Raw genomic sequence first — 25,885 nt, 5'->3', positions numbered from 1 at the left:
GTGCCTGAAGAATGCTGTTGATGTTTGGTTTTAGAAGTACGTAGCTTTTAAATAATCAAGTACAGCGCCGTGACTCTTACCTTCTCCCACAATTCGGCCTACAGCCATTCTCACCGCTGCCGTCTCTGCTTATTTTGTTCCTTCGGAGCCTGACCGCAGCCCGGGCTTTGCTGAGCTTCCACAGCGCCCTGCACGGCCTGGGGCGGAGTGACGGGCGGGACGCGGCGCCGTTACCACGGGGACGCTTGGGGCGGCCGCCCTCCTCCGGCCCTCTCTGGTTTGCTCGGCGTTAGCTGCGTTGCGCTCCGCCTGAGGCTTCGTTGGGAGGGCCGGGGCCGTGCCGGGTAGTTTGTGGCGATTTGTGTCGAACGCCTCGAGAAAGGTCGTGAGTCTGGGAGGCCGCCTCAGCGAGTCCCGCGCGGCCGGCTGCGTACACAGCGCGCCGTGCGCTTCCCGCCTGGTGAAGGGGGGGGCCCCGGCGCGGTCGGTCCGGAAGGTAGAAGCGGGGTCAGCCTTCGTGGATGGCGGTCTAAAGAGGGAGCGTCTGTTGTCTGGGATAATACGCAATGAGCTTTGGGTTTAAACTCGCTAGATGGAAGGAAAAAACAGCCCAGCAGGGAGGGCAGACGGGTGAAATGTGAGCTGTGTTTTTCAGTTTATTCTGAAGGCTGTCACTGCGTTTGTATGGATTTGGAAGTGAGAGGAATTGCTGCATCCCCTCGAAGGCAGACTCAGCTGTTGTCGAAAGAGAAGAAATGTCAGGTATGTTAACAGAGCGCGTGTGGTTGTTTTCTGTCCCTATGCTGAGGTTTTTTTACAGAATTTTAACCATACACTAAGGTTTAGGGTTCAGGGCTTCAGTGCATTTGGTGGAGAAGAAAGCTTATAAAGAAGTTAATTCTGACAAAGGTGATAGTTTAGTGATAATTCCATACAACTGTTTCTCAAATAAAGAGACGGATTGCAGAAAGAAGCACACCAACATGCTGAGTACTACCTGGAGCCTGGAGAATGTAAGAGCAAATGTTTGCAGCAAGGACTCAACCTGTGCTCTGTGCTGTTTCAGACTCCTGGTGAAACTGGTGACAGCGTTTCATTTTCCAAAAGAGCAATAAAGTCCAACAGCCTTCAAAACATAATCTCAGAAGGAGTGATGCCACACTGCCTTTGTGTGAAATAAATCCCAGTGCTCAGCATTCGTCATGACAAGTGATCTTATTTTTCAGGTAGTGGCTGACCTTTTGAGTTCAGATAGGTAGACAGCCCTCACAGGATTACTGTAGGTAGACTTCCAGGTTAATTTTTGAAAGGCTGACTAGAGTAAATATGATCTTGGATTATGAGAGCCATTGGTTTTATTACAGGTAAAGTAAATATTTTTTGTAACAGTTGATTTTTTCTCACAGATATGGGCATAAGGTATGCAGTGAAATAAACTTCATCTGCAGTGTTCCCTTAACCTGCATGCACCCATTTACCTTCCATGTTTATTGAAAAAACTTGGGTATTTACTCTGGGTTGTAAAAGAAACATTCTTTTTATGCCTGTCAGTTTCCAAATTTAGACTCCTTATTACATGACTTTTTGTGGCTTGAAAAACTGTAGATTGAAATGAGGTTGAGACTGTGTCCTAATAAATGTGGGTAGTCTTCAGGACAACTTTGCTATATTCTGATTTGATGACTCTCAGAAAAGGCATTAAACATGTTGTATTCTTTCTTCTTAAAGGCAGTTGAAATGCTGCAGAAAAACTTGTGGTTTAATGCGCTGCAAAAATACATGAGACAGCACACTGTTATTCCAAGAAGACTAGAGTTCGTTTACTTTGGTTAGTTTGAGGAGTAAGACTGCATTTTGTCCCTTAAAGACTTTTCACATATTTCACCACAAGGTGGTGGTGTTCATTATGTGCGGCCGCTCTGAGATTTGCTTTTTTTCTTTTTTTTTTTTTCTTTTTTTTTTTCTTTCTTCTTCCCTTCCCGTCCCCCCCCAAACCTAAATACCCTTTTCGGAAGACACTAGAGGCTGGTGGTGCTAAGTTTTGAACTCTCTTTTCCAGGGGTATGCTGCCAGGGTGTGTGGGGAGGAAAGCAATTAACAGTTCTGTGATGGCTTTCAAATCATGCATGCATTAGGCCACAGCTGGAAGCAGGATGCTTGCACAGTTCAGGGTGCAGTGCTGACATCTATATGTTAAGGTGTTTTAAAAAACAAGGTGCTGCAGAACATCTGTGAGCCACATATTTTTTTTTTTTTTCCCCAACTGGAAGGCCAGCTGGAGGAATTACTTCTGGCTCGAAGTAAGCCAGCTGTCCGTCTGTGCTGTGGTTTCAGTTTATGGGCTGGCTGAGGGCTGGCTCAGAAACATTCCATGCCATCATCCATGTGACCTTAAACCTGGTGAGCAGTTGTTGTATGATCAAAATCTCAGAAACGTGGATTATTTTTAATGTATTAATAGCCGGTGTGGATGTTGTCTGTACTCTTAATGTCAAGAAAACTTTCTGTATTGACAAATACTGAATATTCTTGTTTCAAGATCTGTAAGAATCATCTTTTGGTGAAAAGCTTTTGTTTTGTCCTTCTATTAGTGCTATCTCAGTCAAATACATACATCAGATATCTGGAGACATTGGTTCTAAACAAAGGCAGGCTGAAAGAGACAACTGTGTGTTTACCTCCTGACCTCTGTCAGCATTAATAATGTGTCCTTCTAGGGTTGGAGACCAGATACACGTGCTGCTCGGGGTCCTCGCCCCCCAGAGTAAGTCTGCTCATGTTTTTCTGAATCAGATTTCATCTGATTACTTTAATAATTTACACCATACACTTGCATTTCTACATCATACGTAAATCAGTGTTGCATGAAATTTATCATCTTAAGGCTGTTTTCTGTGACATGTTAAAGCAAAAATTTTCAATGCATTATTTACATTAGTGAAGTGCCTTACAGCCACTGTATCTTTCTACATTATTTTCCAGCTGTGTGTCATTATGGCCTTGTTGTTCATATCTGCGTCAAAGAACTTCAACTTTTTGTGTACTGTCAGTCAGTTTGTAATGAAAAACAGCTGGAAATTAATGAGCTCTATTATTTGTAGAAGCAATCATGTTATAATAGGGTTGTTTGGAAATACTGGCAGTAAAATTCAGTCCCCCCCGAGGGTAACTGAGGTAAAGATATAAGACACAGAAATTCTTAAATAAATCTGTGATATTTTCATTTCTTTGAGCAGAAGTGTGTGTGTGTGTGTACACGCTGAAGTATAATTTGCTCCCACTATGTAGTTAGGTTCCGCTGTATTAGTCTAGTTCAGATAATTGAGAATGCTTGCATCCTGAGGAATTATTGCTTCCCTGTGGGCTCTCTGGTGACTGGTTGTAGAGGGATGTTTCCACAGACCTGCTGTGGAAAATGGAAATAAGAATTCTTGATTTATGATCTGTTGCTTTGCTGGGGCTGTCTGAGGCTGGGAAGGAAGGAGAACCTTGCAGGGGCCTTTTGTGGTTGCTGGTGTGAAGGAGGAAAAGCTCATTGTCTGGCTCCTGAGGGGCTAATAGACGTTTCCTAAGTAGGCTGTTTCTGGTTGTAAGGAAACTTTTGTGTAGGTACTAATAGAAGTAACTACTGGAGTTTGTTTTTAATGTACCTGGAAAAATAAGAAACGTATTGTTCCTAAAATCATTTTAACTTCCTGCAGGGTGCCATGCCTAGATCTAGGGAGGCTGGGAGATTCTGATGATGAGGTAATTAATTCGGTCTTGAATGGTTTTTAGAATTCACGTGTTGCAAGAACTTACCAAATACGTTTCTGAATATTAGAAACAAACAACCCGATCACTTGTCCTTTCTTGGTTTAGGATGGGAACTCTTACGTACCGTGCAGTAGAAGTTTTCCTCACACACGCTCTCTAAATTCATCTTCGGATTGGAGAACGTCGTTAGAAATGCCACATGGGCAGCATCTACCATCTCAACAGGTCAGTCTCTCATAACAAATCTGTTTAAAATGTGCCCCTTCAGTAGTAATTTGGAAAAAGTAGTTCAGTATTTTAGTATCATCATGCAGGTTTTTTTGTTTTTTTTTTCTTTCTCTTTCGATTACATTCTCATATCCGGTTGCTAATGGTCCAAAGTAATTTTGTCAAAGGAGTTTCTACTGAGAAGCCTATAGCATATTTTGAAAATCCAATGTTTGTTTAATGCCTGAGCTCATCTTCATTGGTAGATGCATTTATCCTTCTCTTAGTAACTTGCAAGAGATATATTAACAACTAGCATGTAACTCTATCTTTCTGATCTATTAAAGTTAAAAGGTGAGATCAATAGTGATCATTAAGCATATGACTGAAAAAAACAACCTAAGCTTACAAACAGTAAAGTATTCTTTCTATGGAAGAACAGTTACTTTTGAAAAGGGAACTTTTGGAATTAGGTACAGATATTTCTATCAGACTTTTTTCCAGTCTCTTTAAAATATAACTGTTTGATATTAATTTTGAAAGTATGCTCAGTTGGTCTGAGCACTTTCATTGTTAAAATTTCCCAATCATCTACCGGCATTATTTTCTGGTTGACTAAAACTTAATCACTGCAAATCTTCGATGCTTTATACGGAATATCAGTAGTACAGATGGTTCTGTAAAACATTCTGATTGAAAAATTACAGCACTGTTCAGGGTCAGCGTCCAGTATAATAAATGTAAGAGTTAATTGCTCAGATAGTTTTCCTTTGAACGTTGATCTGAGTTAAGTTTGGAAAAAATAAGTGACAGTTTTTTATTTGACCATTCCATACATCTGAGATTTTGCTAATTACTATTTAATTTTTCTTTTTAACAGATTTCTAGAATGTCTTGTCAGATGAAAAGAGAGGTAGATTAAGCAATATACGCTGACAAAGTTAGCGACCAAGTAGTAAACACAGCAGTGAATGGTCTGAAAGTGCAGTATGTTTCAACATCTTTTGTGTTGCAGGAAGTAGCTTTTTTAACAGTCTTCTTAATTTGTTATTCTGCATCCTAGGGTATTTTGAAAATGTTTCAAAAATGATAATTAGAGAGAAAATGCTGACGCTTAATACAACACTTCTCTGTTAGTGATCCCTAAATATTTGAGAGGTGAGGTATCTGGAGCTTTTAAACTAATTCAGGAAGCACCAACATATTTTTCTGTCATTGTCATGCACTTAACATAAACTTTGTAATGTTTTATTTGTGCAATTTTATTTGGTTAGAGTGCAGGAAATACCCTGACTTACCAGTGTTATCTGGAAGAACTAGGAAGTACTTTCTACTGTTTAAAACCTATTATTTCAGAAATATTTAACTTAAACCTAAGAACTACTGAATGACTATCTCTGTCTAGAGCACCAGCACTGCCAGAGAGAAAGCAATTATGAATACATTTACATATAGTCTCTATTCCTAATTTATTGACCTGTATGGCAGGACTCCAGATTGGCTGGCACTCGAAGGTGAATCTGCCAGTATCATCATTTTGTTTGTATGACCAGGTGGTTTCCCAACTTGAAACAAAATATATTTAAATCTGAAATATTTAGTAAGTTTGTTGTTTGTTGTTTTTTTTTTTAATAGAGAAAATACGGAGCAGTGTGGAGTAGGAGAGAATTAAAAAGTTAGTATATAGCTTCATTCCTGAGTGCTGTGTCTCTTGCATGTACTCATGGTTGCTGTAAAATCAAACACTGAATTGCAGTAGACCAGTCTCTAGAGGGGTTTTGGTTTGATTGCCCTTGCTAAATGCTATCTGTCTGGTCCTTGCTATTTCACAGTATAAGCTGTAGCCCCTGGGCTGTAAGCACACTGCTCCAGGCTGTGCCTCCCTGTCCTCCACACTTTGTAGAAGTCTCTCTCCTGATTGATCTTGTCATTTCCTCCAGAGAAGGCACAGTCTCCTTTCTACCCCCTATCCCCTTCTTCATGCTTCTTTACTTCATCCTGTCTTACTGAAGGTAACTAGTAAAATTGTGAATAAAAATAGAAAAGCCTAAAACACATCCATCACAAAAACAAATAGAAGTATTTTTCTGAAGAGGTTTTCTGAATATAAATAACACTGATTTGCTGCAGCTTCTCACTTACTCTTTATTATTGTTTAAGCTTCTGAATGCTGCCTGAAGCCTAACTCCTTTGTTGTTTCTTAGAGTTCACAGCTAACGAGTATGTTCATTAATTTAGGCAGTATGTATGGATTGTACAAACTGAGATAACTGGACTAGGAGTGCTTTAGTTCTCAGACTATCTCTGTATCCAACAAAGGTATTTATACACATTTTAAAATGCACCTGTAAGCACTAGGGGAAGAAAAAGAAAAGGCACAGCCCTGCCAAAAACAGCTTCTGGGTACTGGTGAATAGGAAGCTTAATATGAGCTTGCAATGTGACCTCACAGCCCAGAAAGCCACCATATCCTGGGCTGCATCAAAAGAAATGTGACCAGCAGGTTGAGGGAGGTGATCCTGCCCCTCTGCTCTGCACTGGCCAGACATTACCTGGCGTACTGCATCCAGATGTGGAGTCCTCAGCACAGGAGAGATGTGGACCTGTTGGAGTGCATCCAGAGGAGGGTCACAAAAATGATCCAAGGGATAGAACACCTTCCCTGTGAGGATAGCTGAGAGAGCTGGGCTCTTCAGCCAGGAGAAGGCTCAGGGGAGGAGTGATTTTTCAGTATCTAAAGGGGACCTATATGCAAGAGGGAGACAGACTCTTTATCAGGGTCTCTTGTGATGGAACACAGGAAAAAGGTTTCAGTCTAAAACAGGAGATTTAATTGGGTATAAGGAAAGTGTTTTTATGACAAGAGTAGTGAAGCACTGGAACAGGTTGCCCAGAAGTGTGGTGGAAGCCCCATTCCTGCAGAGACTCATGGTCAGGCTGGATGGGGCTCTGGACAACCATCATCTGGCTGTAGGTGCCCCTCTTCATTGCAGGGCAGTTGGACTAGAAGACCTTTAAAGGTCTCTTCCAACTCAAACCATTCTATTTTTAACTGCAAATTATCTATTTTCCTTTGTATGGCACAATAATCACAGTGCGTACATACTTCAGTTGCTATACTCCTCTTAGCTTTGGATGCCTATGATTTCACTTGGTTTACTTTGTTTTTTAATTTGTTCATACAAGGAAATCTATCTAGCTGCAGGAATGATACAAAAGGTTGGTATGACTTTGACTGTTTCAAGGTCTTTCTTCCTTTCTTCTCCGCTTTCCTTTATCTTGTCTGCTCCCTTTCTGCCTTTGTTATGTCTTAAATACTGTAGTGCTAAATTTACAGTAATGCATCTTCTGTTCATTCACTTTCTTTTAGCCATCTCTCTCTCTTCTTATTTTTTATTTTGCCTGACTTTTGGGGAGAAGACTTTTCAAGCAGTTCTGAAATATTAAGATCACATTCCTCTCAGCGAGTGCCCTTTATTTCTATGTTGCTTGCTTCTGTGGCCCTGACTGAGCATTCCTTTAGCAATATATATTCCAGGTTCCTCAGTAACAGACTGTGTAAGTAAATCTTTCCAAAATAGGTCACTTTTGGAATAATAATTTGAATGTGGTCTTATCATTCAGGGATTAACTAGTAAAGGCATATGGATCCCCTTTTGAATGAGAAAGTTGCCCTTTAAAGAACGTTTTGAAGATCTGAGTTTCTTGAAAAACAACTTTCTAGAACAGGACTGTTTACTGATGTCCATATCCAGCATTTCTACTTGACACATCTCATCTTGAGACATCTTATTTTTGTTAGCGTTGAGGAGATATCAATTAAACATTGAAGGTGTTGGTTATTCAGGAAGAGAAGGAAGAATGGAGTTTTGGGCTTATCATCTTGCAACTGTTTCTACTCATCAGCCTCCATTGCACAGACTGCTGAAAGGAATGTAAAGTTGGGAAGATACTTGGCTTCATAGCCTTTTCAGCTGATGTTTTCAGGAAGGGAGTAGATCTCCTAATACTCATCTACTATTGGAATCTTTGACTGAAAACAGTCCATCAACCTAGTTTCAGCCCTTCAGAATCAGTTGTCGGAATACCTGTTTAATTAATCTGTAATGTCTTATAGGACAGCACCAATGAATCTTAACTTTGCATAAATGTATTTGGTTGTGTACTAGTTCGATTTAAAAAGAAAAAGGCAGATTTCGTAGAACTCTACGAAAATTCAATGTGAATTTGCAGTCATGCACTTTTTTTTCTTTTTCTTAATGTGAAGCATAGTGTCAAATAGTTTCAGAAGTTATTGCAAATGGGAATTATAAAAATGCTGTCCTCTTTTAAGATCCCAACCAGAGGCATTTATATTGATTACTATTTCTGTGAAAAGAAAGACTAATTTGTATTGATTATTCTGCATTCTGTTGTGGAGCAGAAGACACTACCAGAAAATCTGCCAACCCCTACAGACAAATATAAACTGAAGTATCATCAGTATGAAGCAGATATGAAGGCAGAGTATAAGCAGCACACTGAGAGAACTGCAGTAAAGAAAAGAAACCACCTCCAATGTCCAGAAGCTTCAGTAAAGGTGCTGGCAAAGTAGTAATTGCATTTTTAAGTGGTAAATGTTTATTGGTATTTCATTCAATGTGTGGAGAGATTTGCATTTGTATATATATATATATATGTCTTATATATATATTCTTCCATTTATTAATTTTAAAGACATTTCCATATATGCTTTTGGCATTTAACACTTAGCAGGGAGTAGACTATAGGAAGTTTACTTCAGCTGCTCTGTAGAATCAGAGATGGTGGTCCTTGTAAATACGCTTCTGTTCTCTGCTATCATAATGTTTGCCCTCATAGCGCACGTCTGGCCTGGGCACTGAGATTAGAGTGATTGATGGGGATGAGTCTGGAGCCTAAGAAGATAAGTGACAGAGGAAAGATCATGGTAAAATGTTTTTTGCAAATATGGAAATGCAGTCAGGCTTTTTTTTTTTTTTTTCCTCCCTCTGAATATTCTGTTGAATTAAGTTTGTACCGAGGACTTAGAAAAGAAATGGTGAAATATGTGGTCTGAGCCTTTAAGAAATATTAGTGCTGAAAATGGACAGAAGTATGGAGCTAAAAGAATGGAAAATAATATCTGTGCTTTTTGTCTTTACCTTTTGTAAGATCCAGCACTTGTAGTCTACAAAGCTTGGACTGCAAGCTGTGTTAAATCTACCAGGTTTCTTAATTGTTTGTAAAGTAAAACTGAGCAGCAAACAAGGGAAGATCAGGTTCTTGAGTGAAGATGCCCAACAAGGAACAGGAAACAGAAATGAGCAGATTATATGAGGACTAGTCAAAGCTAGACTGTGCTGACCACTTCAGAGTGTGAATGACATACAATATTCAGAATATTAATGGCTAAATACACAGTTGCTGAGCTAATATGTGGTGCCTATTGCTTTTCAGATAAAAAGTTTGTCATAATTGACAACGAGATTATTTTATTTGCTTGGTGTTCAGTAGCATGAGGAGAGATGGTTTTGTAGAAAACAAAGATTTTTTTTTTTATTGCTTGGGCTAAGGTCTCTTTTGCATATATTAAAATTTTAAAGGATTTTCTCCCCTTAGAGCCACACTTCTGATATTCAGATAATACTTGGAGAACATACAGAACCTTTATTTGTGGGTACTTCAAGTAAAAACTTAGTGAAGAAAACAAATTTGTTGTCTTGTTAAGTGCTTTTATGTTTGATGGTGGGTCCATTCTGGTGTTTTGTTGTAGTATTACTTTTGTTTTTATTTCCACTCCTGCACACCAGACTGACACAGTGATGTCATCTGTTTTCCAAGGAGTGAATCCTTTATATATTGTTCTGCAAGCCCAAAAGGTATTTATGTGAGTGGCCAAGTTAGTCTGAAACTGTAGGATTGGGGCCAAGCCTAAACACAGAGAAAAGGCAGGACTGGCCCATTCCAGTGCATTTGGGTTCAAGACAGGTGAACGCCAAGCACCAGAAGCTGTGTCTGTCAATTCTTGTGGCAGATATCAATATAATACCTAACTAAGAAAATTAATCCGCTAGACATTATTACTATCTTATTAAATAATAAATCAAACCTTCATTGGATTTCAAGATATTATTTTTTTCCATTATTGAAACTTTTAACTTCCCTGAAAAGAAGCTGCTCCTACAGCAGTGTGGATAATAATTTGTCTCTATTGATTTGTCTCCCATGTTTCCTCTTTTCCAAGGTCTGTAATCCTCCATGTGGGAAATACTTCTGTAATCCACTCAGGCTGATTTAGAAGTCTTTTAGAGCCAGTTCACCCACATGCTTCAGTTCTTTCTCCTATCCAGGCAGTATTTTAACTTCTTTGCTGATCAAAAAGCAGCACCTCTGTGACTGAGATCTTATACACCTGATGGCAAATCTTTTGCTTTATCTTCAGTGTTCTTAAACAGAACAGGGAGAGCTCTTGTCTTCTTCAGAGAGGTACTCACAGTCCACTTTCTCCCTGACTTGCTGCTGGTTTTCAGCAAAGTTTGTGGAACCATGATATTTTTTGAGATTTTTTTGTCGTTATTTGCTTGTTTCAGTATGATTGGAAGTTGGTAAGCATTCAGAAGTTGGAAGGCAACACTAGTGAGCAAAATCTGTAGGTTCTGTTTTAATAGAAAGCTAGGCTTGCAATTTCTTTGCCTTTTTAATTATCATAAAAGTAGGATAAAGAAACTTCCAAAAAATGCTTTTTAATAAATTAAGGAATTTGTTTAGATGTTAAGAATTTGATTTCTGAAAATAATTTACTTTTGCTTAGGGTTCACGGTTTGAAGATGGGCACAATGGTGGTCTTACAGCTCTTGATGAGAAAGCTCTCCTGCAACAGTGCTACACAAGCAAGCCCTACAATATGCAGCACAGTCTGAGGAAATCAGAAGCTGTAAGTATTTTGGCTGTTGGACTGTTAACTGTCTCTATACTTGCAGAATGACTTGAAGGTGTTCAGTAGAAGTTAGGCTCTTGATGATTTGGTCCTAGTCTCTAATTGTCATCACAGGAGTTTAAGCATTTGTTTCGACAGGAGCTGAGTTGAGTAATTCAGTGAGCAATTTTAAAATCTCATGTGCAATGCTTGTTCTTTTTTAAGCTGTAATGTGAGTAAGTGAGAACGCGCGTTAAAAGCCAGTAAGTACAACTGAAAAGACCAGCTGAGTGACTTGTGTGAATCTGACTGTACGGTTCTACGTCTTCAAGTCTCTAGCCTGTACATGAGCCTGTATTCTGTGGTGCATGGATTTCATGATTCTGTCAGCTTTTACTCTGACTCGTTTCCAGAGTAAATGGTCTTATTTTCCTCATTAACTGTTGGAATGGAGTATGTGATTGATAACCCTCTTCGTAAGCAGTATGGACTCTGCTGTTGGCATTAGATTAGCTGGCTTTGGATGTCCCCAAGCTCCAAGGGTGGATTGAATTCTACAGCGTTTATCAGCAACAACGTTTCTGTGCTGCTTCACTATTCCCTTTGTGAAGTACTTCTTCCTATCACCATTGTTAAGCCTCAGATGGCCCTGTTTGTAACTTTGGTCTCCTGATGGCTGGCTGCTATCTGAAGGAAAAAAAAAAAAAAGTTTGGCTGTGGTCTTTGCCCTTTGGTTGTAGGATGCTTTTAGAACACCCCATACCTGCTTCCTTTGCAGTCTAAACAAAACCAGACTCCCTTAGTTTCTCTTTCCAGTTTCTTCTGCTCAGATCCTCTGTTGGATCCTCTCCAGTTTCCTTTCATCCTTATTAATTTTGTGGTGAAGGCAGCCCCCCAAACTGGAAACAGATGCGGCTTTGCTGTTACAAGAGGAAATACTAACTTCTCTTATGTTGACGTACTCAGTATGTTTCTTTTATTTCTTACGTAGACACAATTCTTACTCTTTTTAGGACTGTTCAACAGGACTGTTGTCCATGTAAGGCTAAATTTTAAATTTGGGGTTATTCGAAGTGGTGAAGAATCTTAAAATTTTAGGTACTGCTTGATTCAGTATTTTCACGTGCAGAGTGATGGCCTTCAGAACTTAATTTTGAAGGTATTATTGAACAGAATTAGTATTCTAATATCCTGATGGAATAATAAGCCATGATAAATTTTATGAGACTATGAAAGTAAATAATTTTTCATTTATTTTGTTTGTTTATTACTAAGCACTGAAGTTCATGTCATTGCAAACATTTGATTTCTGGTCTTGCTAAAATGAATGTGAATATTGTGCTATTGAGGTCACCATTCATTTTCATGTATCTAAAGGAAAATCTCTTTAGAAAGTACTCTGACAAAGACTTTCCTGTTCATTATTTCTAAAATAAATCTAAAAATCTATACGATACAGTGGGTATAATGGGCAGGAGGGGAAGTTTTGATGTACTTTCAGATTAACTACTGCTAAATCAAATAAGCTGAAGAGACTGATAAAAGGAGCAGTGCAGAACAGCCAAATGGCAGGTACACTGCAGCTGGCATGCTTTAAAAGGAAGCCAGCAGGTTTCCGAGGGACTCTCTGAAGCTCTTTTGTTACTGATTAGCACTCATGGTTACACAGGCTGCCTATCTCTTTCTAGGAGCATCTCTTAGGTTCTCTCATGTTCAAGATTCTGATAGAAGCGGTAATAATAGAAAGAATTAGAAGTAACAACTGCTTATATAATAATTAAATTGGATATGTGTTGCCTCCATTGTAGGCATTTGATTTTTAAACTACATTTAAAAATTTGCTTAAGAATACAGAGTACTTTTAAAAGTTTTGTTTACTATGATCATTACTAAAACTTTTAATGCTAAAATAGATTGTCTTTTTAATTTTCTTGAGGTTTGGAATGAGAATTACCTTATCTAATGTGAATTACAGTAAGCATAAAATATCATAAATCTTCAGCTTCAGAACACATTACAAATCATTGAAGAGGTTGCCTGAGCCCCTAGAAAGGATAATCTCTCTTTTCTCATAGGTAAAATGGGAGGAATGAAAACAAATATCAGTGTAGCAAAGAAGTTCAGAGATCTGGAAGGTGAAATGAAGCAAGATAGTAGAGCCTAATTGTTGCCAGTGGCCTCCATGCTGACCTCAGGCATCCTCATGTGCCTTTGGTTTCTCTTGCTGTGAAATGAATAATGATTGATAATCAAATACTTTACAGTGAAGGGTGCAAGATTGTGGTTGAGTGTTATCCTAAAAAATGCAGTAAGATCCTGCTAAATCACCTTCCTCCTCTGAATATTTGTTCTTTTACAAGAACAAGTTATTCAGATTGGCCTTTTCCATCAGAAAATTGTTCTGGCATGCAGCAAGTATGAACTGAGGAATGAGACTATATCTTTAAAGAGTTTTTAGCTAGACATTGCTGGAGGTGGAATCCCTCCAGCATGGTGGAATGTAGATCTGTGTGTAGCAGAGAACATTATTTGTCTTTTAGTTACACAAATAGGATTTGATTCAAAAAGATGGAAAAAACCTTCAAAATTCCAAATTAATTGTAACATTAATAGGATTAAGACATCTGAGTGCTGTCTTAAGCTAATTTATTTTTTGAAGTGCTTGTTGTTATATTCCCTTTGCATTTGGTTACTTTTCCATTATAGGAGGATGTTGCTGCAGAGAGAAAGAAACAGGCTGTAGTAGAACAAGTGATGCTAGATCAGTTATGCAGGTAAGTGGATTTTTAATGTAAAACTACGGCTTTCCTTACTGAAGAATTTAGGTCTAGGAGCAGCTTCTCTTGCCTAGGTGTTTTGATCCTCTCATTGCAGCTCGTGTTATGTAGTGCTACTATTTGTAAAATCCCTTTAAATGGAAATTGTTTTTCATTTAAAAGACTCCGTAATTAAAAAAATCAATTTCAAGTGCTTTAAGTTCCTTTTTCTCTGAGAAAAATTGTTAATTTTATACCGGAAGCTTTAAGGGTTTTACAATAACAGTACATAAATAACCCTCTTGTACCTCTGCAAAATATATGGATTCCTGTCATTACAATTATTTTTTGTTTTCTATCCTAAGTCTGTTACCTTTATTAATATTCTTCTATTAATATCTCTCTGAAGTTGAAGGGTAAGTTTAGGTTGGATGTCAGGAGACACTTCTTTACAGAAAGGGTCGTTAAGCACTGGAATAGACTCCCCAGGGAGGTGGTTGAGTCACCATCCCTGGATGTGTTTAAAAACCGTTTGGATGTGGTGCTCAGGGACATGATTTAGCAGAGGGCTGTTAGTTAGGGTAGTATGGTTGGGTTGTGGTTGGACTCAATGATCTTTAAGGTCTTTTCTAACCTGAGCGATTCTATGAAGGAGTATTATACCCGTGTTAAGCATGCAGGAAAAAAGGGAGCAAATGAAGTTAACTGATTGAGGTTGTACAGGGAAGCTCTCGAACTTCATTGCTGTCCTTCAGCTCTGAGAAATCATTGGTTCTGTATAGAAAGATTTCATCATAGGTTAAGGGGAAAAAAAGTAACTTACCTGTGAAGATGAGTGTAATTAAGACATCTTACTATTGTTCCTATAAGTTTGTTCTCGTTTCTATGTATGCTTTAATATATCAGAGTTTTACCTAAGCTGTCTGATCATGGTACTATGAGATGGTATAAACTGGTGTAACGTAATTTCAATTTCATATTACTTTATGCTTGCTAAAAATTTTACATAAGTAGCTCCTGCTGTAAACCCTTCTGTTGGCAAATGTCAGAACAATATTCAGTAGTGCTGCAGTTGCATCAGGATGAACTTTCTATTTAAGAAATCTCTCTATTTACCTTCCATATATAACCATGCCAGAGCTGCCAAATTGGTATCAGAGAGCAAAATGTTAATCGAGGAAGATTAGTTCAAAACTGTTTCACAGCAAATCTATTAACGAAAGTGCAAAAGGTATTTTGATTTGTTTTAATAGAGCCAATCTTGCAGTAAAATCCTTGTAACTGATACACACTCAGTGTGGATCAAAGAGAACTCTATAAACATAAGTTGTATCAGTACAAAATCATTTTTCCTTCTGAGTATTTTTAAGGGTTCTTTTCTCTTGTTTACTTGTTAAACAACTACAGAGAATATAAAAATGTTCAGAATCCAGTTAACTTGTTATCTGTGAGATGGGACTTTGGGTGAGTGCCTTGGCAGTGGAGGTGCCTGTGTTTTTGTTGAGTGATGCTGCTAGCCAGTACTGGTAACTCCCATGACTGATTGTGGAGGGATCCACGGATGAAGAAAATTGAAGATGGAATATTTACTGAAATGAGGAAGGGGAGAATAAAAAATCTCCATAATTCTAAGGAAATAAGGTAATAAACGCATCCATGCAAAGTATACTTGTTCACTACCAGATTGTTATTTCATATACTTAATTTAGAATAATAGATTTCAGAATTTTAAAAACAAAAAAAAACCCCAAACCCACCAAATCCAAACAAAAGAACAGCCACCAACCAAATAAAAATAAACACCCCTCTCCCCAGATTTTTTCAGCTATAATAGCTAAATTCCATGTGCTATTGTTGCATTATTGTGAGGTTTTTATTTTTCAAAGAAAGAACGTAAGAAGTCTGAAGTGCCCACTTGATACATGCTAGAAGGCTTATCCCTGCTCTTTTTCATCAGAGCTGTCATAAGTGATCCAGAACAATCCACACGAGGTGATGTTTCCAAGGAAGCTCATGGACATTTGGGACTTGGGACTGCACCCATGCGTTTTAGAAAAAGAACACTGCATGAAACAAAGTAAGTTTTCTCTAGTGGTCATTTGTTTAGAAATATTCTCTTTTTTGTTGTTGTTTTGGGATCTGCAGAGTCTCTCTTTGTCTTTCAGGTGTTTTATTCCTGGAACCAACAGCTTCATCTCTTTCTAGACTCCTCATTCTGTATAATTGCCTAGTGGGACCTTATTTGTGGATTCTCTGTGTATAATGTTTATTCACAGTATTCATAAAACATGGGAGAACCAACTTAATCTTATATTGATATTGTTTGTCACAGAGTTTTGCCAGCCTTTTTTGCATGCTTGAGATCCTGTCATCTCCTTTTAGAGACATCCATCCTGAGGTGCATGAAATTGCATAAATATACATCCATAAATACTAAAGTAGATCCTCACAGTGTAATCATGCTTTTCTTCTATGTTTTGATTTCTTTTGCAGTAATTAAATGTAGCGGCATTTAGATTTTATTCCTGGCCTGCAAGTATTGAAATCATAATTCCAATGGCTTAAGAAAAATTGAGAAAACATTTTGCTTTTCAGCATTTCATGTTGAAATGTGGATCTGCATTTCCTGGTTTTATTCTGCTAATCTTTTTCAACACGCAGGCAAACATGATGGGTGGTAGAATTTTAATTCTTGACAAGTGTTCATAAACAAAGTATCCCATTCACGTCTGTGCTTTCTGTAGGTGTACTCTCATATGATGTAATTACAGAGTGCCTTCCACACTGTAACTCTGAGTTGCTTCCTACTTCAACTCCAAGGATCACCTCTTCAGCCAGTTGCCACGGATACCCTTTTTCACTTTTTTTTTTTTTTTTTTTTGCTGTTTTGGAACAGCTGAATTTCATATAACATTCTTTTGTGACCACATAGCTATCACTAACATGCAGCATTATTTTTACAGAATAAGGACAAAATCAGGATTAACTGAAAACATGCTGTCTAACAAGCTACGCTTTGATAGTAGGATTATATCCAGGTAATTACAATTTTTTTGGAAGATTTTTGATTCTGTGAATATGTGAATAATGATTGTAACTCTTCTGAAATAATTAATTATAATGAACTTCCTCCGTTGTATGTATAGGAAAAAAAATTTATCTGTGGATCCCTCCACAATCAGTGATGGGAGTTACCAGTACTGGCTAGCAGCGTGTGTGTGTGTGTGTGTGTGTGTATATATATATATACACGTGTGCACTTAAAGTACAAAATTTGACCTGGCTCATAGTGCCATTGTGCAGCATTAAGATGCATAAGTCATGCTATGTTACCATCATGTCTGTCGTAGGACAGTGAGGTGTCTGTGCAGGACAACCACTGCAAATCGGTTAATGAAAAATTGTATGGTCTTGTCTCATGGTATGTGGCAACCACTGTGAATGGAAGGGATGGGTTTGTGTTTGTGGTACTGATAGGAATGGGAGGGTGGTTGGACTAGATGATCTTGCAGGTCGTTTCCAACCTTGTGATTCTGTGTTTCGTTTGTGGATTCTTGCATACTAAACCTTGTAGATTTAAGGCAGCTTTGAAACTGATCTGAATTGAGTAGTGGTGGCATAAACATGTTCTTCAGCACTGAAGCAGTGAACTGTATATACAGGCAAGGATTCAGCAGAATAACTTCATATACCATAATAACTACAGGTAGTCCAGGTTTAGGTAATCCTATTACTTTTAATGAATGGTTAATATGGGTAATAATGGTTAATGAATGAAAATTACATTGGTCTACTAAAGCATGAAAATTTGATAGACTTTCTTAACATGATGGAGAACAGAATATTCCATGTAGATTTGGTTGTAAATCCAGAAGAGGAATTCTACAGTGGTTTAGAGAAAGTAGATAGCTTTTAAGAGGAAAAAACATTGTGCAATATGGAAGAGTAGACACAAAGTGGGTGCTTCAAAATAGAAGTACTATTTGTGTTTGGGTTGAATTAAACATGTATGTATGTAACAATGTAAATATTCTTTTCAATTTTCCTTCCAGAAATGGTCGTGATGCTTGTAGGGACTTGATTGGATTCTTTTTTACATGTGACAAATCCCTTACTGTATATGAATTCCGACAGTTTGGAAAAAATAGGTAGGTTAAGTTTCTTTTAAAAAGGTTTTAGAAAATGTCTTTAACTTTACTTAGGAAACTTACCAAAACGTAATTGTTTTCAGGTTGTTTCTGAATTATTTCACAGAACAAATGCCTTGCCTTTCATTCAGAAGGGAGTTTATCAACATCAGCGAGGACAAAAGAAGGGAGAAGCTTATGATCTCAGTGATTTCTACATCGTAAGTGCTTTTCTGTTGAACTCAAGGCAATGATGTTGGCGAATTTGAACTAATATTTCAATATTCAGATTTTAAATTGTGGTATATCATTTAGGGTCTTCCTTGCAGTAGCATTTTCAATTTACACATTTTTCAGGAGTCTGAATTACTCTTCATGTTTTAGAGATTCCTCTTTTGGCTTCAGTTTGTAGTATTCCCACTAGAGGGCAGAAGACTGCAGATAGTGTAGACCTATCTGTAGAAAAAAACATGATTCACGGAGTCCTGAAGATGAAATAGAAAACCAAAGCACTCTTTAAAAAAGTAATCACCTTTACAAGCTTTGCTGGAATTTTTGACAAGAGTCAATGTCTAAATATTTTTAAGCATGAGGGAATTGTACGTTAATTGGTTTTAACCCAGAAGTTTGAAAATATTGACCACCAGCTGTTTAAAGAGAGCTTTTGTTACTTTTTTTCTCGCAGAAAGTGATTGAAACATCATTTGAATAAGTTGCATGTTTAATCAAGTTTATACTTATTTGAGCATTTGGGACTTCATCCGCCAGCTAACCTGATTAATGATTATGAATCACACTGGGTTAAGGGTTCCTGACTTATAAACACTAGCATAATTTTTCAAATACGGCACGTTTTGTCTGCATCCTCCTGAAAAAACTTAAATTTAGAGAAAACAATGTATTTGAGTGAAGTATTGAAACAGTCAGGTAGAATGCAGTCTCTGGAAGGAAAATGGAAACTAGGTCATGAGGGATAAGGAGAAAACTGAGGTGCTCAATGACTTCTTTGCCTCAGTGTTCACTCGTAAGGGCTCTAGCCACATCACCTTAGTCGACGATAGCAATGGTAAGAACTTGGAGAAAGTAATCTGCCTGCTGTAAGTGATTATGAGGATCAAGACCATCTAAAGAACTTGAAGGTGCATAAGTCCATGGGACCTGGTGAGATCCATCCACGGGTTCTTAAGGAACTGGTGGATGAAGTTGCCAGGCTGCTATTCATGATATCTGAAAGCTCATGGAAGTCTGGTGAAGTTCCCATGTTTGGAAAAAGGAAAACATAACAGCCATTTTCAAGAAGGGAAAAAAAGAAGATCTGGGGAACTACAGGCCAGTCAGTCTCGCCTCTGTGCCTGGAAAGATCATGGAGCAGACCCTCCTGAAGGCCCTTCTAAGGCACATGGAAAAATAAAGATGAGGTGGTTGGTGGTAACCAACATGGCTTCATCAAGGGTAAATCATGCCTGACAAATACGGTGGCTTTTTATATTGGAGTTGTGGATACAGTGGATAAAGTGGACTGGTGGATAAAGGAAGAGCAATTGATGTCACGTACCTGGACTTGTGCAAGGTGTTTGACACTGTCCCACATGACATCCTGGTCACCAAATTGGAGAAAAAGGGATTTGATGGATGGACCAGTCATTGGATAAGGAATTAATTGGCTGGATGGTCGCACTCGGAGAGTTGCAGTTGAGGGCTCAGTGCCCAAGTGAATTTCAGTGATGAGTGGCATTCCTCAGGGATCAGTCTTGGGACCAGTGTTATTTAACATCTTTGTAGATGATGTAGACAGTGGGATTGAGTGCACCCTCAGCAAGTTTACAGTTGATACCAAGCTGAGTGGTGCGGTTGACATGCTGGAGTGAGGGGATGCTATCCAGTGGGACCTGGACAGGCTTGAGAGATGGGCCTATGCCAACCTCATGAAGTTCAACAAGGCTAAGTGCAGTGTCCTGCATCTGGGTTGGGGTAGTCTCAAGCACGGATACGGGTTGGGTGAAGAATAGCTTGAGAGCAGCTCAGAGGAAAAGGATTTGGGAGTGCTGACTGATGAAAGATGCAACATGAGCCAGCAGTGTGCGCTTGCAGCGCAGAAGTCCAACCGTATCCTAGGTTGCATCAAGAGAAGTGTGACCAGCAGGTCCAGGAGTGGTGATTTCTGCCCCCCTACTCTGCTCTTGTGAGACTCCACCTGGAGTCCAGGTCTGTAGCCCCCAGTACAAGAAGGATGTGGAGACGTTGAAGCAGGTCCAGAGGAGGGCCATGAAGATAATCAGAGGGCTGGAGCACCTCCTCTATGAAGACAGGCTGAGAGAGCTTGTGCTTTTCAGCCTGGAGAAGGCTATGAGGAGACCTTATAGTGACCTTCCAGAACCTAAAGGGAGCCTACAGAATGCCGAAGAGGGACTTCTTAGAAGGGCACGAAGCAACAGAACGAGGGGAAATTGTTCTAAGCTGGAAGAGGGTAGATTTAGACTAGATATCAAGAAGAAATTATTCACTGTGAAGGTGGTGAGACACTGGAACAGGTTGCCCAGAGAGGTTGTGGGTGCCCCTCCTTGGAAGCATTCAAGGCTAGGCTGGATGGGGCTGTGAGCAACCTGGTCTAGAGGGAGGTGTCCCTGCCTACAGCAGAGGATTAGAACTAGGTGATCTTAAAGGATCAAGAGAGAAGAGAAATAGAAAAGTAGAGCCAGGCTGAGGAGACAACAATCTGTAGTCCTTCATTCCTAAACTGTGACTTGAGGCACAAGTGGCCCTCTTCCTAGACAAACTTCTACATAGAGGATAATATTTCATTTTGAAGCATGCAGCTATTTTTATTTACTACTAGAAAAGCTGTTTAGAAGGTTAACTGACATTAGCTACACTTTTTTGTCATTACATACCTAAATGTTAATAGTCATACTTCTTGAAAGTAGTTGTATTTTACAAATTATGTGACCTATTTGTAAATAACTGTACACTTTCCAACAGGGAGCTAACCTAACTTTCCAAAGTGTTGATCATAATCTTCCAAAAAGCGTCAAGCAGAATCCAATTCTGACCCTTCGTGTAATAGGTATTGATGAAACTGCTATGGATTTTCTAAAGTAAGTGCCACCAACTGTTTTTCAAATTAGTTTTCCCTACTTAAGCAAAAAATCTTTTTTTATAAAAACTTACAACTTCTTATTTATACTGTTAAAAAAAAAACCTGTATTTAGGAGAAATTAGTAATAAACATGAGAGGATGTATGTAATTTATTATAGAATGATAAGGAGTAAGATGAAAAATGAAATTAGAGATGAAGCTATGTTATTTGCTTTGAAGTTTTTTTCAATACAAAACCTTATGAACATTTTTCAATGTAATGAACTAATATACTGAGTTCAGGAGAAAAATACCTTTTTGTGATTAATGTTATAATTGAATCTTCTGTGAAGCCTGTATTAAAAGCTTACATTAGTCAAATGATACAGGTGTTTGAACACAGTCAATGGAAGAATAGAAGATTTCTCTGGTTGTTTTTTTTTTGTTTGTTTGTTTTTTCATTTTTGTATCTCTTTTCTTCCAGATATTGCTACACATTGTAGACTGCAGGCACTGGGGCAACTCATTTGTCTTCTGTAATGATCCCCATGTTCCAACAGAATCTTTTATCACATGCTCTTTCCCTCAGTCTCTTCAATTGCGTCTATTGCAAATCTGCTTTAGCCTTTTGGTGTAGTGAGGAATGCTCCTTTCTGCACCGGAGGGTGGTGCTTGCCTCATAGTAGCAATTCTGAGTTACTGTTGAAGAATACACATCCTGATAGCATTCTCTCTGCTACTGTATCATACACAGACCATCGATTTTAGGACAGATGGCACAGGCTCATCATATCAGCACATAATAATTTGACATTGTATGATACTGAATGTCTTAAGAATTAAAGTGTTAATTTTGCTACATTGCCTATTTCTCCCGTCCCTATTGCAAGTGCATGAGGTAACAAAGAGTAGAAAGAAGGACTATTTTTGTGCTACGTTATATCATTAATATCTACATGAGAAATCAAATTATGCCATATATTGTCTTTCCAGTCTCTTGCTATGTCTCGACTGGTATGGTTTGCTATGGCAAAGAACTGTGGAGAGAGAGGTTCAAGTGTTTTATCTGCTCCCTAAATCATTGTAGTCATGGTGTGTACATTAAGCAGTCATTAAATGACACTTCTGATTTGGACATTTACTCAGATTTCTTGCAAACTTCATAATAATGAGATATGAATGATCTTAACACGTTTCATTAGAATGCATGACCTAGATATTTCCTCAGATTATCTGCACTTGATTTTTTTCCCCTTTCCTGCTGAAATAGAAGTTGATAATGTCTGAGGATGGGCTGTGATTGAAGGGAGGAAATTCTCTTCTTTTGCATTTTCTCTCTTTTATGAACAGTGGGATATAAGTATGATGAAAATACAACTCTAATACGTTACATGGTACAGCAGAAAAGCTTTTTTGGAGCAGGATTTCTACACTTGCTTTTTCAAAATATGTTTTAGAAAATTACATTGTTCTATAGAGAATTTCATAGAACTTTTTCAGCTAATCCCCCAATATGCATTATTTTTCACAGTCAGTGCACTTATCTCACTATCTGCAGAAATAAACAGTCAGGGCAATGAACTGTCTTTCTCTGGGGTTTCTGGTTTCTATTGTGAATACACTGTTTCTTACCACCAAAAAAAAAAAAAAAAAAAAGGTATGAAAATTTGTTGCCTGAATATGGAAGTTAATTAAGTCTGAAATACCATCAGTTTGATTATTCAAATTTTGGTGAGAAGTTTGTCCCTGTTGCCTCTTGTCCTGTCAGTGGGCTGCATTGAGCAGATCCTGGCTCAGTCGTCTTTACTCTCTCCCATCAGATATTTGCACACACTGGTAAGATACCCCTGAGCCTTGCTTTCTCAGGTCTAACCAGTCTCAGATCACACAGCCTCTTGATTTGGAACAGCAATAACAAAGCCTCAGTTAAATACATTCAGTATGTAAAGACTACTTTCATCAGAACAATTTAACTGACTATTATTTTTCGTTCTGAAGCTGTTTAGATGCATGAAGCTTGTTCTCAGTTACAGTAATACTCACTTTATATCTCTTTCCACTGAAAGCTCTGCAAAGGGGCCATAGTGAGCTAACAGTCCACAGAACAGTATATTCAAACTTAATTGGTTGTAGAAAGGTATATCTGTATGATACTTACTGCTAATTGCTCCCTCTGCAGCATTTTCATGAAATAATATGGTTAAATTTTGGATAGCTTATGTAGGATATTTTACATCTCAGAAGCATATCATTTTGGTAAATATCTTGCATTTATTGCTAATTTTCTACCTGTGACATTTGGAGTTGATTGAGTGTTATTTCTGAAGGCTATCTCTTCAGGCTATAATTTCATATTTTCTGCTACTTGTGATGGAACAAATTGTTTCTTTCTTCCATGTTCTCTCTAACTGAAGTGTTATGGGTTGTTTTTTGTTTTTTTTTCCAGATAGTTGACTAAATTTCAGATTGTGAAATCAGCCTATTTTTTTCTGAACAGTGTGTTTGAAAGGGATGATATTGAACTATAACTTATTCTTCTCTGGCAGAATACTCTCTTACCCTCGTTACTATACTTAGAGAGAATCCTGCTCAGATAGTCTTGAAGGTCTAATGCAGATTTACAAGAGCAGCTATGTCTTGCTGTCACGAGCTATGAATCTTCTGTGTTTTATGTTTATTTTAGAGTGTTATCCTCTGTAGGTGGCTGTTGATGGTAATGTACAGTTTAGGTGGTTTGATATGAACAAGTTCATAGGGACTTCATAATGGAAGGTACATGAACTGGAGAGATGTAAACTCTTAATAGGCAGGAGAGAAGTAATTCTTCCTCTGAAGGAAGAAGTACTCCTCCATGACAAGGCATTGGTGAACAAGCAATTCTAAATTGACAGTAGAGCTTTTGCATCTGCCTTCCTACTCTGATTAAAGTAGTTGCAGGAGTAGGAGTAGGTTTCCTTCTGTTTTGTTCATTTTCTTCGTATAGATTATTTGCAACAGTATTTTTTCTATCAATCTTTGTAATGATTTCTGACTGGGGATTCTGGGGAGGGGGGGGGGGGGAGGAGGAGAGGGGGGAGAGGGGGACCTTTTCAGAACGCAATCACTTGCCAGGAAAAAAAATACACGATTTCACTATAATTCCTTGTTCATGCCTATGATGTACTGATCCAGCTTTTGATCTACATCCTTGCTATTGTTTGTACCCTTACCAGATGAACTTAGAAAACTAACTTAACAACACTGAGTTTGCATTCATTTATTTTGTCAGATATACGGTTAGCATTGTGAATGAAAATATAAACCAGGTCAGAAACTCTTTGTTGCATCAAATTCAGTGTCAAATCTATGTAGCTAATCCTGCTTTCTACAGGAAAAGTTGCAAACCAGTGTCATGGAATGGCGCTTTCTTTTTCATGGAAGGATGCTTGTCTTTCTTCTGTTTGTTAGTGGTTGGCTTGTTTTTGAAATGAGAAGGCTCATGCATTTCCCAATTAGGCTCTCATTAAACCTAAAGTCCCTCCATTTAATCTCTGGTGCAAGAGAAAATTTCTGTGATTAACTGGCATTTCAAACTCAGTTGTTAAGGCTCCTATATGGTCTCTTCCTGTAAGTGGGCATAGTAAGGAGAAAAAAAAAGCCCAGAACTGTGTAGTGTTAACATATCTGTCATTAATATGCCTCATTATTGCTTGTTAGTTACCTGGAAAATTCATTTCTTTATTTGAGAGAGATTTTTTTTCCTGGAGGATTTATCTGTGCAACGTCCAAATAAATACACATCAAATCTGTGTATGTGTTTTCTGGGAGATTTCAACTTTGCTGACGTTCTTTTCAGATGGCTGATTTACACTGGAACAAAAAGGAGAAACTATATGAAATTTTGTTACCGTTATTCATCCTTTTAATGCTCAGTGCCTCATCTTTCTGAGTGTCTTCAGATGTTAAAAGTAATTGGAATCTGCACAGACTATTTGTAACAATGAGGTTATTGAAAGAATAAGTTCATTCAGATCTTTGTCTCCAATGTCTCCTAAGATTGCTAACAATAAAGGCACGAGTGTAGAACACTTCCAGTTAATTCTTTTCTTGCAGAATCACCTTGCCACTAGTTTGTTCTAGTCATTAAGTTCAAAGACTGTGAGGAAAACATTTTCCTTCAGAATATATGTGGAAAATACATGGGATATTTTATAAACACATAGAGGAATTTCAACCTTTTGAAACTTCTCTGAGCTACCTCACAACATTCTTTGGATGTGACTCCCAATCACAGTGTCCCATTCATTAGCTCTTTTTCTTTTTTTATTTTATTTTTTTCTTAAGCACGTTTTTAGAAATCCATGATTCATTTATCAGAGCATTTTAAAAAGTATTACATTATGTAGTGCTGTGGTGACCAAGCAAAGAAAGCAGATTTTTAACCAATAATCAGCATACGGACGTGTTTGCATTCGTTGAAGTCTTCATGACAGAAAAATCCTCAGGTCCTCTGGTCTTATGCCAATCTACTGGCCATTCCTTTTCTGAACAGTGTCCCTCCTTCAGCTTGCAACATTTTCATATCTCGTATTTAGTGGATTTCTGGCCGTTGCCAGAAAAAATGCATTTCTACTACAGCTGTTTTCCATCAAGTAACATTATGTGTGATTTTAACCAACCAACATTAAATTTTGATTATTGTAGAGATTCCTCCTTGAAATTCAACCAAGAATATTCTGAGCAATTGATTGATGACGGCAGAGTGTTCAAGAAAATTCAAGGTTTGTGTCTACCAGAACCCCCTTGATTTTCATTTCTGTGTCTCTAACTTTATTGTTCAATACAAGGAGCAGTGATGACAGCTCAAAGGTTCTATTTGAATAAACAAAATTAAACAAGAGTTCGGTAGTTGTCAGAATATTATTGGAATCTGATATCAGAATAAACCTGTCAGAAGAATGCGTTCTACTCTCCTTTTCCTTTAAATAGATGGTCTGCTTAATGATTTTGGAAAGAGTGTGGAATAATTGTGAGTGTAATCAAGATGATATTACTTTCTGTGATGACA

At 38.1% G+C, this 25,885-nt stretch overlaps 1 protein-coding gene across 4 annotated transcripts in view; it reads left to right on the top strand.

Moving 5' to 3' along the window:
* Positions 1-276: 276 nt before the first annotated feature.
* The window catches only part of CAPS2 (calcyphosine 2), a 31,080-nt gene continuing 5,471 nt past the window's right edge, over positions 277-25,885 (top strand). Inside the window, exons 1-14 of one of the 4 annotated variants that reach the window (XM_042872966.1) lie at positions 277-382; positions 656-762; positions 2,718-2,764; positions 3,702-3,747; positions 3,862-3,981; positions 8,387-8,542; positions 10,775-10,897; positions 13,586-13,653; positions 15,593-15,712; positions 16,599-16,673; positions 17,688-17,783; positions 17,890-17,983; positions 20,742-20,857; positions 25,522-25,598. In XM_042872966.1, coding sequence (XP_042728900.1) covers positions 685-762; positions 2,718-2,764; positions 3,702-3,747; positions 3,862-3,981; positions 8,387-8,542; positions 10,775-10,897; positions 13,586-13,653; positions 15,593-15,712; positions 16,599-16,673; positions 17,688-17,783; positions 17,890-17,983; positions 20,742-20,857; positions 25,522-25,598 — 1,216 coding nt within the window. In that variant the 5' untranslated portion in view covers positions 277-382; positions 656-684. Of the gene's footprint in view, positions 383-655; positions 763-2,717; positions 2,765-3,701; positions 3,748-3,861; positions 3,982-8,386; positions 8,543-10,774; positions 10,898-13,585; positions 13,654-15,592; positions 15,713-16,598; positions 16,674-17,687; positions 17,784-17,889; positions 17,984-20,741; positions 20,858-25,521; positions 25,599-25,885 lie in introns of those variants that run through there. The other 3 variants (XM_042872968.1, XM_042872969.1, XM_042872967.1) reach the window with 3 other exon arrangements.

Source organism: Lagopus leucura, unplaced genomic scaffold (genome assembly GCF_019238085.1).
Source record: "Lagopus leucura isolate 7727_CA_CO unplaced genomic scaffold, USGS_WTPT01 Super-Scaffold_100008, whole genome shotgun sequence".
NCBI lineage: Eukaryota > Metazoa > Chordata > Aves > Galliformes > Phasianidae > Lagopus > Lagopus leucura.
Note: the sequence above shows the minus strand (reverse complement) of the source record. Positions and strands in the feature narration are given on the sequence as shown.